The sequence below is a fragment of the Ambystoma mexicanum genome, chromosome 1q (genome assembly GCF_040938575.1).
Source record: "Ambystoma mexicanum isolate Mex_15411 chromosome 1q, UKY_AmexF1_1, whole genome shotgun sequence".
Classification (NCBI taxonomy): Eukaryota; Metazoa; Chordata; class Amphibia; order Caudata; family Ambystomatidae; genus Ambystoma; species Ambystoma mexicanum.
This window is the reverse complement of record NC_090922.1, coordinates 547,998,345-548,013,184: the sequence shown is the minus strand read 5'-3', so window position 1 is coordinate 548,013,184 and position 14,840 is coordinate 547,998,345. Positions and strand designations below refer to the sequence as shown.

General features: G+C 40.8%; 1 protein-coding gene across 2 annotated transcripts in view; it reads right to left on the bottom strand.

The window, feature by feature from the left end:
- Nucleotides 1-813: 813 nt before the first annotated feature.
- Nucleotides 814-14,840, bottom strand: part of LOC138531317 (carcinoembryonic antigen-related cell adhesion molecule 4-like) — a 388,448-nt gene continuing 374,421 nt past the window's right edge. For both annotated transcript variants that reach the window (XM_069640982.1, XM_069640983.1), the window contains one exon: nt 814-1,123. Coding sequence is in view for 1 of the 2 variants with exons in the window: in XM_069640983.1 (XP_069497084.1) it covers nt 1,105-1,123 (19 nt within the window). In the remaining variant the exon portion in view is untranslated. The remainder of the gene's footprint in view (nt 1,124-14,840) is intronic.

Genomic DNA, 14,840 nt, shown 5'->3' with positions numbered 1-14,840 from the left:
CTTCCAACTTTGTAAAATTCTACTGAAATGAAAAGATGTTTGTATAAACTATACACTATTTTATTAGTCTAATTCAACCCTTTTGGAGACTTTCCAAATCTAAAAGCTGAAAAATAAACATTCTGTCATGATGTCAATGTTGGTTAAATATGCACGTTACAGAAAGGTTACTATTCAGAAAGCATTATTGTAAAGCCTTCAGTTTTGTTACCCCCCATTATTACTGCATCTGCTAAAAATATATATAACCAGTCCTACCATATTATATGGGCTGGCAGAACTTTGCGTTAGTTGCGTTTAAATCTCTTACACACATGGGAGTATATCAGGGCTTAGAAGGGTCTTCCTTGGGAGGTTTGTTTATTTCGCCTATGTGGAGATAAAATGGAGACAAGCGACATATTCTTACTTCTTGCTCTGTTTTAAAATCACATTACGTTAAGGGCTAAGGGAATTTTGTTGTTAATCTTGACCACATTGTCTTAGACCAATTTTGAAATACAATGTACGGTGCTGAATCGGTGGTCATTACCTCTTCCACCTATAATATTTAGAAATCATTTTTTTTATTAATCTGATTCATGAGAAAGAATGTGGAAATGTGTAATGTGTAATGTGGAAAAAATGTTCTTTTAATCAATTGATTGAATGTTTTTTAACATATTCTAATATGAACTAATCTTAATGTTATATATTATATGTGCATATTGTTTGTTTGCCTATTGTATTTGAAATGAGTTTAAGGCTTGATTAATAGTAAAATACACAATAAAGAAAAACAGTTTTAAAAAAAGAAAATATATAACTCAAATGAAGAGTTCCATTAGCTCCCTCGAGCAAACTTTATCTAGCAACAATATACCAAAAACAGTGAAAAGGAAGTAAAGTACAGCCTAGTTACAGCGTGTCTGTTCTTTCACGATCCCGTTGCATTTAAAAATGAAATTAGAATGATCTATTGAAAACTTGATTTGTTGCATCTGAAACATTCCCAGGAGGAGACATTCCAGCTATGAGTTCTTTCTGTAGTCAGCCACATTCCAAGTGTCCGATGATCCAATTATTCATGGCTTTGAATTCTCTTTGCATGCACCCGCACTTCTCTCAAGCATAGTTTCTGGGCCTACAGTGATATTTTTAAAACAAATTATACAAATATGTTTACAAATGGAATGATCTGATCGTCAATCTAATATGAATGCATCTAAAGATAGAAACTTTTTGCAAATGTTAATATGTGTTATAAGGAATACATCTATAATAGTCAACAATTTGAATTAAAACACTGTCCTATTAAATGAACTTTAAGAAAATGTAGAAAACTGTTAAATATAAGCTGAGGTTTACCAAAACGTGCACAAATAAATTCTCGATGACAGACACAAGACAAAAAAACACAGACATTAAAGTCTATAAAGCATAAGTGTATTTAATGTAAAATATTGATATTTTGCAGACAACTCTAAGTGGGGAGAACGTATGCAATCAAATCTCAGATGCTCATCTCATCCACAAAAGCCAACACTTCAGTTTGCAAGCATGTTACTTTTGTTAATTGGGTATAACATTCTGAAAACATTTGCTGCTAACATTAGTGGTAAAATTATTGATTATTTGTCCCTTTATTGTACTTTGATCTCACACTTAATATATCCTAATACATGTATCAGTTTTAATAAAGATTTAAGTCTAAATGAATTTTAAATTCCAATAACAAAATGTAGCCAGGCTCGAATCCTATAACATTTTATTTATGTTCTATAGTACAAGTACATATGTAGAAAAAGACATGCTCTGTGGTATTGGCAATGAATAGAAAAGTGGGGATGGCTTTGCATCATCATAAACCAGTAATAGAGTAAATATTTAATGGTATCACTCTATGGTACATGGCGTGTAGTATTGAGAAGTTCTTCAAGATGCCTACCAGCAAAGTACATAAAACCTCTTAATATCGTTGTCATTTATGGACAGGTTTAACTTTCTAAGGTCCCATTTGAAAGTTGTTTTCACGCAAACAAATGAGTCATAACAGCATTTACTCTGAAGACAATGGGGTCTCAAAAATATTCTGTACAGATATGTAATTAGAACTCTAGTTTTAGACGTTCAGGTATTCCTTTTTTCAATTACAGTTTTTTATTATCTGTTTCAGGTGCAACCATTTGCCTGAATTGGTGCGATGCAAATAGATAAACCATCATCACACAAAATTAAGCGCTCGAGTGGTACCAACTTTCATTTGCATTTATTGTCTCAATACCAAAAAAGGAGGCTTTAGTGCAAAACTCAAAATCTACTGAAAAATGGCTTGATGCTTTAAGACTTTGAAATGAGTGTGAAGACTGTGATTATAAACACCTTGCAGAACACTTCAAAAATAGAATTGCAGAAGAAATAAACCAAAGTGGCATCTGTACTGTTACACACACAAAGGCAAACTTGATATTCTACGGACTAGATACAAAAAGCAACTTGAATAAGAAGATTCTGGTGAGAGCTCAGTGAGCAAAAATGACCTTCCTTCTACAAGATTCCAAAGAACCAGTTCACAATTACAAAATAATGCCTGTTTTTTCTGCAATAGACATGAAGTGAGGAGGCATCCATTATACAGAGTTTGAACTGAAGTTGCAGGTTAGAAGATGCATGATGCTTTTCAGCTGAGTGAAAATAGCCAATGCATCTGAAGTTGAGTCAATCAAAAAAAATCTCATGCATATGACATAGTAGATCTTAAAGAATGGTATGCCACATATTAACAAAATGCCTTGCGAAGTGCAGAAAAAACCTCCTCAAACACAACTTCACAACATCATTTGAAATTCATGTGGACTTCATTGCTATTTATCACAGGTCCACTTGGAATGTAAGGTTTTCAGAATGGCAGATGCTGATGGACACAACAAGGAAATCTGTTACTTAAAAGATGTTGAAAAGGAAGATATATTGTGAAAGCCCCTAAAAACAATTTTTGAAAATGATGTTATGCCAATGAAAGTTTATTCAAATGTTAGCAATAAGAAATAGCATAATATTAGACATAATCAAAGGTCAAGCCATTCTTCATCAGAATTAATTTCCAACAAGTCAGCAACTTCCATTCCCCAAACACATCACAACTGATTATATGGAGCTTAAAAATTAAGGCATGTTTAGTTTATCAAAAGGAAGAATATTGTCATGTTGACATCATACATAAAGGCATCTTAGTGCCTCCAACCTCCTGGGCCACCTAAGGCCCACACAGTGCTTGCAGCATATTCCAAGACAGGCAAACAGATGGCAAACAAATGTCATTTTTCATGCATACATGTTCTGTTTTCTGTAATACAAGCATCTCCCAAACATTTGTTAACCACATGAATTTTACGGGAGGATCAGCTTTCATCCATAGTCTGGTGTGATGAATCTGGAATATTTGTCCCTTCTCCTCAAGGGTGGCCACCACTTTTGTATCTAGGGAGTTGAGCCTTCTCAGCAAGACCCTGTATAGGGGTGTTGGCAAGTGGAACCTCACTGGGAGTAATCCCTCTCTTGGGGACATGAACTCCCACTGCAGTAAGGAACTCCCTGTCGAGAACAATTGCATACATGGGAATCGTAAAGACTGTTGTTAATTCATTTTGGATTTGACAGGTAGTGACACTTCTTCAAACTCTTTGGCTTCAGGTAATGGTATATCCTAACTGAACTCTACAGTCAAAGACGAACGACATACCCCTTTTGATTTGATGATGTACATAAAACCACAATGATCATGGACTCAGTTTGAAGAAATCCTATGCAGATGCAAGCCTCTGACAGGAGGACGTCTTGGAGCGGCAAAGCCATGCTAGGCAGTGGAGCAAGCAGTAACATGGAGAGTGAGTAGCAAGCAAGTTGCTGAAAGGCTGGCATTCTGACCAGCAAAGAAGCCATGGTGGAGAGCAACACAGAGACGGTAAAGTGACCGTTTTGCCTGGTGGTGCAGCAGCGCAGAAGTCTTGTAGCTTGGATCCTTTAACTGATGCCGAGACCAGATTGGATCGCTAGCCTCTGCATGAGGAGTGCATTACCTGCTAAGTTAGACAGCAGAAGGGGAGAGCACCCATTGAGAGGGTCAAACTGGGATATTCGAGGCTGGGAAGACTCCAAGGGTTACGGGAGTAAGATAAACCTGAGTGGGTGGGCACCCTACCAAAGCCAAGCTAAAGTACGATGGACGGAGGGTCAAAGGGCTTTGGAGAGTCCTGAGAAACCGAGTAACACCCAAGGCTGGGAAAGCCACAATGGTTTTGGGAGCTAGGAAAACCCTAAACGGGCAGACGCCCCATCAAGGCCCCCGCTAATGCAAGCCTGTCAGAGGGCCAGAGGTCTTTGGGGAGCTCAGGAAATACAAATCATACCAAGCAGAACTAGAGAGAGAGAGAGAACCTGGAGGGTTCCAGTCCATAAGCATAAACCAAGAATAAATCCAAAATTCTGGAATTGCATTAAGGAAACCTTTAATTCCTGGAAAGAAGGAATCATATGAAATTAGGATTTGGCATACAGAACCTGCAGAGAGGTTGAGGAATATATTATGAGACATAGACAAACTTTTAAAACATCCTGAGAAAGGAATTCATGTCCTTGGACCAGGCGCAAGCCAAGGACAGAGGCTCTTGCCCCGGCCTCCTCCTTTTTGTTATATTTTTCCTAAGTGGTAGAGCCAGTTATCTAAATAGGATTCGAACTAACACAATTTCTTTTGGAGTTTTGACGCGCACCCTTACTTTTAGTTTGTTAGGCAGGGAGTTCCCCTCATAGCAGTAGAGAAAGATAGGTATTTTATTATTATTTAAATAAACACCCTTGAACTTGTCACAACTCAGTCCAACTCGTACTTCTGGTCTGCCACACTGGGTGCACACCTTCAGTCTTGGAATTTCATTGTATTGTTCATCAGGATAGCTTACCTTTGCCTCTGAAGATGTTATAGGAAATAGAGGCTAAAGTGCAGAAGAGGAATCTACATAGAGATAGCCCTACTTCTTGAAGGGTAGGCACAAATTAGTCTTTGTTCATTACTGGGGAAAGATGTCAAGTAGGAGTGACAAAGCCAAAACATCTTCTAGAAGCATTCAGATCTGGTATTCAGAATGAGTCTTAATTCAAAAAAGGAGTAGCCTACAATACAACTCGATCTGAAAAAACAAAGCCTAGAGTTCAATCCGTAACCATAAGAGAAAATTAAATTAACAGGCACGGTAACAATGAGGCAATGGATTGGGAGCAAACACAGGAGAAGCAGGCACTAGAAGAAATGTATCACTAGGCAGGAGAGACGGAAAACATTATCAGTGAAAACGTCAGTGGAAATAAAAAAAAAGGGGTGATGACTTCAGAATAGTATTCGAGGTTGACAAGGGTCAGGAGTCCATTAATGAGCATTGCAGCTTCCACTTTGAGGCTTTTAAGATAACTCATGTGCTTCACATCACTGCAAAGACAGCTGGAAGGTGTAGTCTGTTCATTACGCATTGGATTAGCGCTGCACCCCCCCCATCTTCCTGCATTTCCATGGATATCAACGGTGTCATATGCCATAAGGTGTGAGACGCAAGAGTGATTTCCCGACACTTGCCTGTAATTGGCTTTTCACAGGAGTTTGTTTATTCTTCTGAAATTGTTGTGATCTCAATCTCACCAAGAAACTAACTTTGAGCCAATTTGTCAAGTTGGTGACTAGTGTATAGAGCGGAGTAAATGTCTGCAAATGTAGCTATTTTTTCTCTGTCAGTTCCCACCAATGTGCCATCCTGTATCTTAATCGCGGAGAGAAATTATCATATTTTTCATCTGCAACTTTCCAGCCAGAAGAAGCCAAAACCTATCTCCCTTGTAAATAAAATGCTGCTTAGACTGCAACAACATACTTTGTTAGTGACAAAGGCATTAAGTTGGACATTTATAGCAGTCAGTCTTTTCATAGTTGCCAGGGACCAGTTGTCTTTATGTTGCACTTTCCAACAGTGATAAACCGCACAAGATGTCTGTATGGGTAATACTTTATGAAAAGATACCTTGAGTTGGATATGACTAGTAAATTACACTAAAGCTAGGTGTAAACAATATAAAATTACCTAGTGGTGGCCAGCTTAATCTACATATGCATTATATTATTTATGAAACAAATGTATACATATTCAGTATTTTAATATTAATAAAGTGCATTTAGATATACATAGATATTTGCACAACACACACATAAAAATGTGTTTCCACATTAAAAAGAAGTCTAAATTCCCCTCATAGACTCGTGGGCAATACTAGGATGACATACAAACATAGTACTAGGATGACATACAAACATAGAATGTATGCAAATACATGAAAGTAATACATAAAATACATACAAACACACAGATGCTTAAATGCAACACCCTCAATGTGGTCGGAAAAATGTTCAAAAGATCCAGAACTATAAAAGACCAGCAGGAAGAAACAAGTCTTTACTGCAGTCTCGCTATGGTAGATGGGATGAACCGACATCATCTAGATCAAGAAACTGGTCTAGAAAGTCTGATTTAAATTGCTAAGCACTTCACTGTCAGTTATTTAGTGAACTAAAACACTGAGACACTATGAGACATGCCTCCTGTGCATAAACATATTTCACAGGAATTGTGATACAGCTTGATAGCTTTCATGAAATACATAACGTAATTTATAAGGTACCTAGAGCTGTTCCAAGAGCGTATATATATGTTAGAGAGTTTTGCAGTTTATCGCTCGCGGTTGATTAGTCTGTGCTGATTCCAATAAGCACTACGTCCTTGTCTGTAGAATGTGCTCCCATGTCCATGCTAGGCGTACTGCAACAACATGGATGTTCTTTAGTTAAGCGTATATACTCACTGCTTCTATTGTACTCGAGTATGGGCTCTTCCGCTTACTTACCTCTGTTGCCTGCTCTCCTAGTGTGTGGTACACTAAAGCCAAATGCGATTGGTCTCGCCGGCAGCGTTTGCTCAACTTGATCACGTTCCTTGCAGGTCCACTTGTACATCGGACTCAGTAGTCTGCGCACTGGAGCATAAAACTCTGGAACTGCTGAAAGGCTTATTCAGCGGCCATATTGCAGTTCCTCAAATCGTTCATCAAATATTATGCAATAAAGAAATGCTGTAGGTGGGAATATCTAATACAGTATAATCCTTGTGTTGTAAACCAGTATTTTCCTCCTGCATATTTAATGTATGCTGCAATTATCTGCATATCAAGTTTGCATTCTGGGTTAAATTCGTAGTTTTGGGGGAAATGCAAGAACTATGCAAACAATACTGTGCATGCACTAGTGGTAAGGCCATCACAGGATGTAATAACCTATAAATGTTAAATGGCTGCTGCCCATTCCTCATTGTCATTAAGATCCTCAGTGTGTGATCTTAATGAGAATATCCCCAATGGAGTGACAATTTTCATATTGGGATTGATGTTAATGCTTTGTTCCGTTACGAACCATCGCAAATCTTCTACTGTTTGTCCTTTTTCAATGAAGTGTGGCACTAAAGGCGCCAAAATGTTGCCTTTTCAAATACTTGATCGATGTTCATTAATTCTAAAGTGTACTTGGCGTTGGGTTTTGCCCACAAAATGTTTATTACATGGACACTGGATGATTTAAACAACGTTAGAACTTTTTCAGTTGGTGTCTCCTTTGAGCTTCCTTTGTTTACACTTGTCCATGAATTCTTTGGTATACATGGTACGTGTATATGCTATAAAACTACCTCATAGGTACTGGCCTATTAGAGGGCTTTCCAAGAAGACAAATAATTTTGGAGATTAGACTCAACCAACAGCTCAAATCTTTTCGTCTCAGCTGACAACTGAATAAATATACCCCCCAGAGCTGCCATTAGATTATTCAAGTTTGTAGAGACCGAGGTATCTTCAGACATGTTGTCTTTGAAATGGTTCCTTATAGCTTCTTTCACTCCTTTGGTAATTAAAGGTTCTCTAAGTTAATAGTTTCCTAGATGCGAAATCCCATTCTCGTCCCTCCACTTACCCAGCGCTAATTCAGTCATAACATAGCTGTGGCAAGACCAAGTTATAGGTCCAATCAAAGCCTTCCTAATATAGTAGGTCAGTCTCTTAGATAGATTAAATCAGTGCATGACTGAGAGTGCTGTATGTAGCAGTAGGAAGAGAAGTCCCATGGATTGGAAAGTTCACACCTCCAACAGTCTATTACTCCCATTGATTTAAGTTTAGACTTCAATTTCACTGTCATAACCCTGAAAGGGGTGCACCTCTTGGCTTTAGCTCTGTCAAGCTCTGTCAAGCTCAGGGTGCATAATCATATGCGTATTCCCTGCTAAAATAATGTTGTCCTGTGAATACTGTAAGAGGATTCAATTCAACACTACAGCTAAGTCAACGCCTAGTCTATAATACTGAATGGAAACCCTTATTGATATATCTTTATGTCCAGTTCATACGTTCTGGATGACTACCCCTATATAACACCCCTCTCTTGGAATCCTCCTGACCCCACTGAGCCAAGAAGTAGTTCTGTTTTGCAAGTTAAAAGGTTTAATTGATAGTTTCAACAATATATATTATACCACGCTTTATAATAAATTAATAATTGGATATCACACTTAATCTGGTATGGTAAAGATTAACAACGGAGAATCTGGCACTAGCACACTTCTTGATAATCACTAAGGAGTTGACATGAAATGGATAAGATAGCAACAATACTTTTATAGTTTCAAATAGATGCAATGTGGAATGAAATACAGTACAGAAAATAACTTGATAGGATTCCAGCAAAAACAATGTAATCACTTTCTTGTACAATTCACCCCCCCCTTTTATGCAATGCAAGGAAATGGAAGGAAGCACACAATTCTCAGAAATGCAATTCAAATGTAATTCAGTTCACCCAGCAACTTAGACTACAGACGTTGAAAACACAGGCAAAATGCTTTTATATGTGCTGGCAATTAAGTGAAAAATATGCTAAATTGCTTTTAATTCCCTCTAGGAGGTTCAGGGTGAGTGGTATTTAGTTAATATTAGTCCAGGCTCACTTTAGCAAGGATCTAGGAATAATTGGTAGGTTAAATGGATTTTTGGCAAATGAAAGGCAAGCAGCAGCAAATTTTTACACGTGGAGAAATTTGCAAATCGCGGTAAATTCGCGAATGCGCCGAGCGCGATTACAGAGGAACTACAAGGACTATCACTATCGATTTGGGGTCCTATGAAAGCCTAGGATCTCAGCTTCCAAATGAAAGTTACTGCAAGTCTCTAGCACAAACGGTCACGGAGATATGAGCGATTAAATAAAGGTCGTTTTTCAGATTTGAAATTTTAAAAGCTCAAAAATGACAAGTGACAGATTTTGCAGCTAGAATGACAGGTGACAGATTTGGAGTTATCAGGCAGTTCTACTTAGGTTAAATAGATTGAATTAGATGAATTTAAACTAAGAGCTTTGGTTTGGTACAGTTTTACTATGTACTCACACTATATTCTTGAATTAAATGGGCCTCGTCATGGATCTGGTCAGGTTTTAAACTGGACTCTGGCACTGCTAACATGGGTCTGGGTCAGCTCTGCTCTCTCTCTGGGTACCGCACTGCTTCTGGATTCTGGAGATTGATGGATTTGAAGTCTCTAGTTTGTCTCTCTGGAGGTTTGATGGAGGTAAATATGGATTTTTCCGGCAGAGCTTCCAGCGGCAGATGGAAATGAAGGTCCCTATCTGTCCTGACTGTCTGCTTTTATGTGTTTAGAATGTGGGTGTGTTCTAGCATCACTGACCCTACCTCTCTCTCAGCTTCTAATTGGTCAAACTTCCATTTCTCATTTGATTGGGGGAGCTAAGTTGTGTCAGAGTGATGTCATTTTACAGCCTGCAGAGAGTCCACTCCTCCTGTCAACTTGCACACAAATCTAGATTTGATAACAAAAGACATATTTGCACAGGTAAACATTGGTTTAAAATTACATGCACACATCACATATCACAGGAGATATACCCTGTCCAAACTTTGCTCTTCCTGGGGGCTTGCATTCAGAAATGGCACATATTTCACTTTTTAACTGATTTTGCAATTCCGGACATTGACCCAAATTTACACACATGTGCGCAAGGAGTATGGACATTAGTTGATGAAGTGTCAGATTTTTCACATGCACACATTCTGAGTAATATCCTCTTTTCTGCTAAAACCCCCCTGAACATGCCACCGGTTCGAAAAACCTCTTAAAATGTGGGCAGAAAAATCACAAGAATTATGGTGTCATTTATACAATTTTCACATGTCCGCTCTATGAGTTATTCATCTTTTTCTAAAACCATATTCTGGCTATAGAGGTGTGTCTTTTCAGGTCACATGGTACAGAAACCAGTCTTTCCAGTTTCTGGCAAGCTCAGAGACCCTGCCCCTCCCAGCTTCTGCCAAGAGGAAGCTCCATTTACGACTCCCGCCAATAAAACATTTGCCTGAGTCAGGACAGGGCTTTGTTCAATTTCCTGCAGAGCCCAGGTAATTCAATCAGGGAAGTGTCATATCCCTTTTGGTGTGAGCAGCAAAAGGGCAGCTAGGCCTGGGAACACAGCTGTGACTCAAGTTTCACTCCTGATGGGGGTAGTTGCCAGGCAGAATTCAGTTCCTTAAGCCAAGTTTCAGATAAAATGTCACTTTTTGTTCCCCAGTTTAAGTCAAGACATTTTTTTTACATATGCAGCTAGAATGCTGATTCTAAGTTCAAAACTATGACATTTAAACAGTTACAAAGGCATGTGACACCAAACATAGGTCACTCATTTAATCTAAACATTTTCGATTTTAGTGTCTTTAAATCCAGTGCAACTTAAACTGCTGAAATCCACAGCTAAGCCAGTCTTGTTATAAACCTTCAAGTCACTTCAGAATATAACTTTACATTGTATCCACCTCTCAGTAAGTCTTTCTTTGGCTTGCCTTGGGTTCACTTATTCAGTTTTACACAAAAAAGTAAAATCTGGTGTTGTTTTAAAACGCTGGCTTTTAGATAGTGGTGAGTACTGGTACTGCACCCCTTTTTGGGATTTAAGAAAATGAATTCCCAACAGTTATGGGTTTGCTTTTGGCAATCAGCATTGCCACTCCCGATGGTTTCAAACTACTGTGTGGGTAGTCCAATGGTGGTTTTAGGCAGTGTCCTTCTGTGCCCATAACATCGGCAAAAATGAGTGGCAGCCTATTCTTCCTGCATTTCCCTGTACATTTTCTGGGAAACTCTGGCCATCATGATGTTTTCCATGTCAGTACTGCACAGTTTTGAGGTAGGGCTCGGATGCATGGGTAAATACATCCCACAAGCCCCCCTCTTGCGATGGCCATTCGGTTTCACTGATGGGACTCGCAAGACCTGGGATGTTTCCTCATCTTCTTCCAATTGATGGCACAGTTCAGCATCTTTTCTCCATCCGGTCGGATCGATCGGTTCTCCTCGCCGGTCCTGATGGGAATATTGGGCGGTACCCCGGGCCCATTGCGTCTCTGCTCCCGGTCTCCGGATCGTCCTCCGTGGCCCGTTTCCAGGTTTTCTTTCTCCTAGGACGACAAAGGAAGAGCGGCAATACCTATTCATAGACATTTTTCCACCACTGTTGAGATAGTGGGGCAGCATATGCATTTCATCATAACGAAACATTACATTCTTATTTTGAAAAAAGAACAGTATAACTAAGAGACAGTTTCATGCAAATCACAATATTTTAGAGACTAGATGTGGTATGTTTTATGGTTGGAACTGAATTAGTCTGAGATAGTACCCGCTAGGATTCCAGAGGATTCCTCCAGTTGTTGCAGAGTGTGCCTGGGATGGCAACATTTCAACTGGTTTATGTGGACCCACTTGTCTTCCCCCGCTGCCAAAGGACCTTTGGGGATGTGGATTTTGTAGGCCACAGGGGAGATCTTGTCGATGATCTCAATGGGTCCCTTCCATGTAGGCAAAAATTTGCGCTGCTTGGCCTGGTTCCTTTGGAAGTTGTATAGATAGACCCGGTCCCCCACCTGATATTCCTTCCTGGAAGTTTTCAGGTCATAATGGGTCTTCATGCTATCAGCTGATCTTTCTAGATTCCGCTGAGCGTAAGCAAAAGCATGTTGGAGGTGTTTCCTTAAATTCTCCACATACTCATGAGTAGTGGAGGCATTTATCATTGTCTGCTCTTGGGTCCTGTAGAGCAAATGCTGGGGAAGCACCATCTTGCGCCCAGTCATCAACTCAAATGGTGACATTTTGGTTGCAGATGAAGGGGTAGATCTGATGGCCATTAGGACCAGAGGTAATCGGATATCCCAACTTGGCCCAGAATCTGCCACAAACTTTTTTAAGATGCTCACAATGGTTCGGTTGTAGCGTTCCACTGCTCCAGAAGAAGCTGGCCTGTAAGCAATGTGTAGCTTTCTCTTGACCCCCAGTATCTCCCACATCTTTGTCATTACTTCACTGGTGAAGTGGCTACCTCTGTCTGACTCAATCCTTTGAGGTAGACCAAAACGGGAAAAGATGTGGTTAATCATCAAGGCAGCTGCGGTTTCTGCCTTGCAATTTGGGGCTGGGAGACATTCCACCCACTTGGTAAACAAGCATGTCACAGTCAACATGTACTTATTCCCCCTAGCAGAGCGAACCACGGGGCCTACAAAGTCGATTTGTAAATCTGACCATGGCAGTGTCATCCCCCTCTTTTGGAGAGGCGCGCGGTGCGTGAGGGATGATGGCTGAAATTGTGCACACACAAGACACCCCTTCAAGTATTGGTCGAGGTCCTGCCCCATGTGTGGCCAGTATGCAACCTCTCTTAAGATTTCCAATGTTGTGTGAAACCCCCTATGACCGGCAGTGGCCGCATCATGGGCATGACTTAACATCAGGCTTCGGAATGAGGTAGGAACCACCCACTGATCGTGGCCAGCTTTGGATTTCCTTACCAACAAACCGTCTTGGATCCGGAACATTTTTGGACATTTCATCAACACTCTTAGGTCCTCTTTCCCAATGTAATCGGTATCCGTCAGGGGAAAGTTCTCAGGGTCCTCAAGGTGTTGGTAAAATTTACCAATTATTGGATCCCCCTTCTGAGCGGTAATCAAATCAGCATCAGGGGTCTCCTTGCTCCATTGTGCAATTGAAAGGTCGTTGTGAGCATTTGTCTGGGACCTAGTGATAGCAGTGACCTGGATTTCCCCCAACAGGGACTCAATCTCAATTAGATCCCCTTGGATGGCCCCAGTTTTGGCCAGCTGATCAGCTAAGTCATTTCCAGTTTTATCTGGTCCCTCTACTTTGGAATGACCCTTGATCTTTTTCCAGTAGATGGTCATCCCATTCGAGGTGACCAGATCATCAATGTTTTGGATCAACTTCCCATGTTTCAAGGGTTTGTTGTTAGCACATAACATGCCTCTGGTTTTCCAATTAACCAGGTGCTCCACGAACCCGTTCCGTACATAATCCGAATCTGTGATTATGACCAGTTCGTGGAGTTGATGCTGGACAGCAGTGAGGATGGCCTGATGCACAGCCATCAATTCTGGCACCTGACTACTTCGGGGACCAATTTTGTATCCAGCGGAGGGTTCTGGGGACTCATTCACCCATGCATTCCCTACGCCGGCCACCAGTTCTTTCTCCCCGTTGTTGTCAACATGGTAAGAGCATCCATCCACATAGACAGTGGGCATTCCCTCACACTTGTCCTCTTCAAAGACTTTGTGTGGGGAATTAAGGTATGCCTCCATGTTGTCCTTGATTTTTAGACTTTCGTCCTCGAGACAGTTTTCTCTGGCACAATCATGCAAGTCAGCCAAACCTTGCGCGAGTGGACTCTTCTTGTTTTGGCCATATCTGACCTCCACAGGAAAGCCTTGCATTGACAGAATCCAGGAAGTAATTCGGGAATTACTCACATTTCCGGCCCGGATTCTGTCACTTTGGAGATATTGCAGAGGCTGGTGTGGAGTCTCCACTATGATGTGTTCCCCCTGGATAAACGGGCGGTAATTCTTCAATGCCCACACCGTTGCCAGGAGTGCCTTCTCACAATCGTTGAATTTTTCCTCCACAGAGGATAACGTTTTGCTCGCATAGGAGATTACTTTATTGACCTTGTCATGCTTTTGGTATAATACTGCCGTCAAGCACGTATTAGAGAACCCCGTCTCCAGGAAGAACTCCTTGTTTCTGACAGGGTAAGCTAGGCAAGGCGCTTGTGAGAGGCTTCTTTTGAGTCGTCTTACTGCCTCGGATTGTTCTGGACCCCATTCCCACTTGACCCCCCCCTTCAGGAGATGAATCGGGGGTCTGGTAATCTCTGCGTAGCCCTCAATGAACTTTCTGCTGTAATTAGTCAGTCCAAGGAGGCTCCTTAGTTCTCGCAGAGTTGTGGGGTCTTTCAGTTTTTGAAGTGCTTCCACTTTCTTTTCCTGGGGACAGAGACCCTGAGGAGTAATCTCATGCCCCAAGAAATTAACACGGGTTCTACACCACTGTGCTTTCTGAAAGGAAAGTTTTGCTCCGGCGGCCCTCAACTGTGTCAGAACATAACGGATCTCCGCTATGTGTTCCTCCACAGATGAACTTTTGATGAGGACATCATCTACATAAGCCAGGTTACCCCTCGCACCCAGGTCGGGCATGGCCTTATGTAGGAAAATATTGAACTCATTACCGGAGTTAAGGTATCCGAAGGGAGTCCGGGTCCATGAGTACTGCTGGCCCCCAAAGGTAAAAGCCAGTTTGTATTGGTCCTCCCTGCTGACAGGCACGGTCCAGTATCCATTGGTCAGGTCTATTGC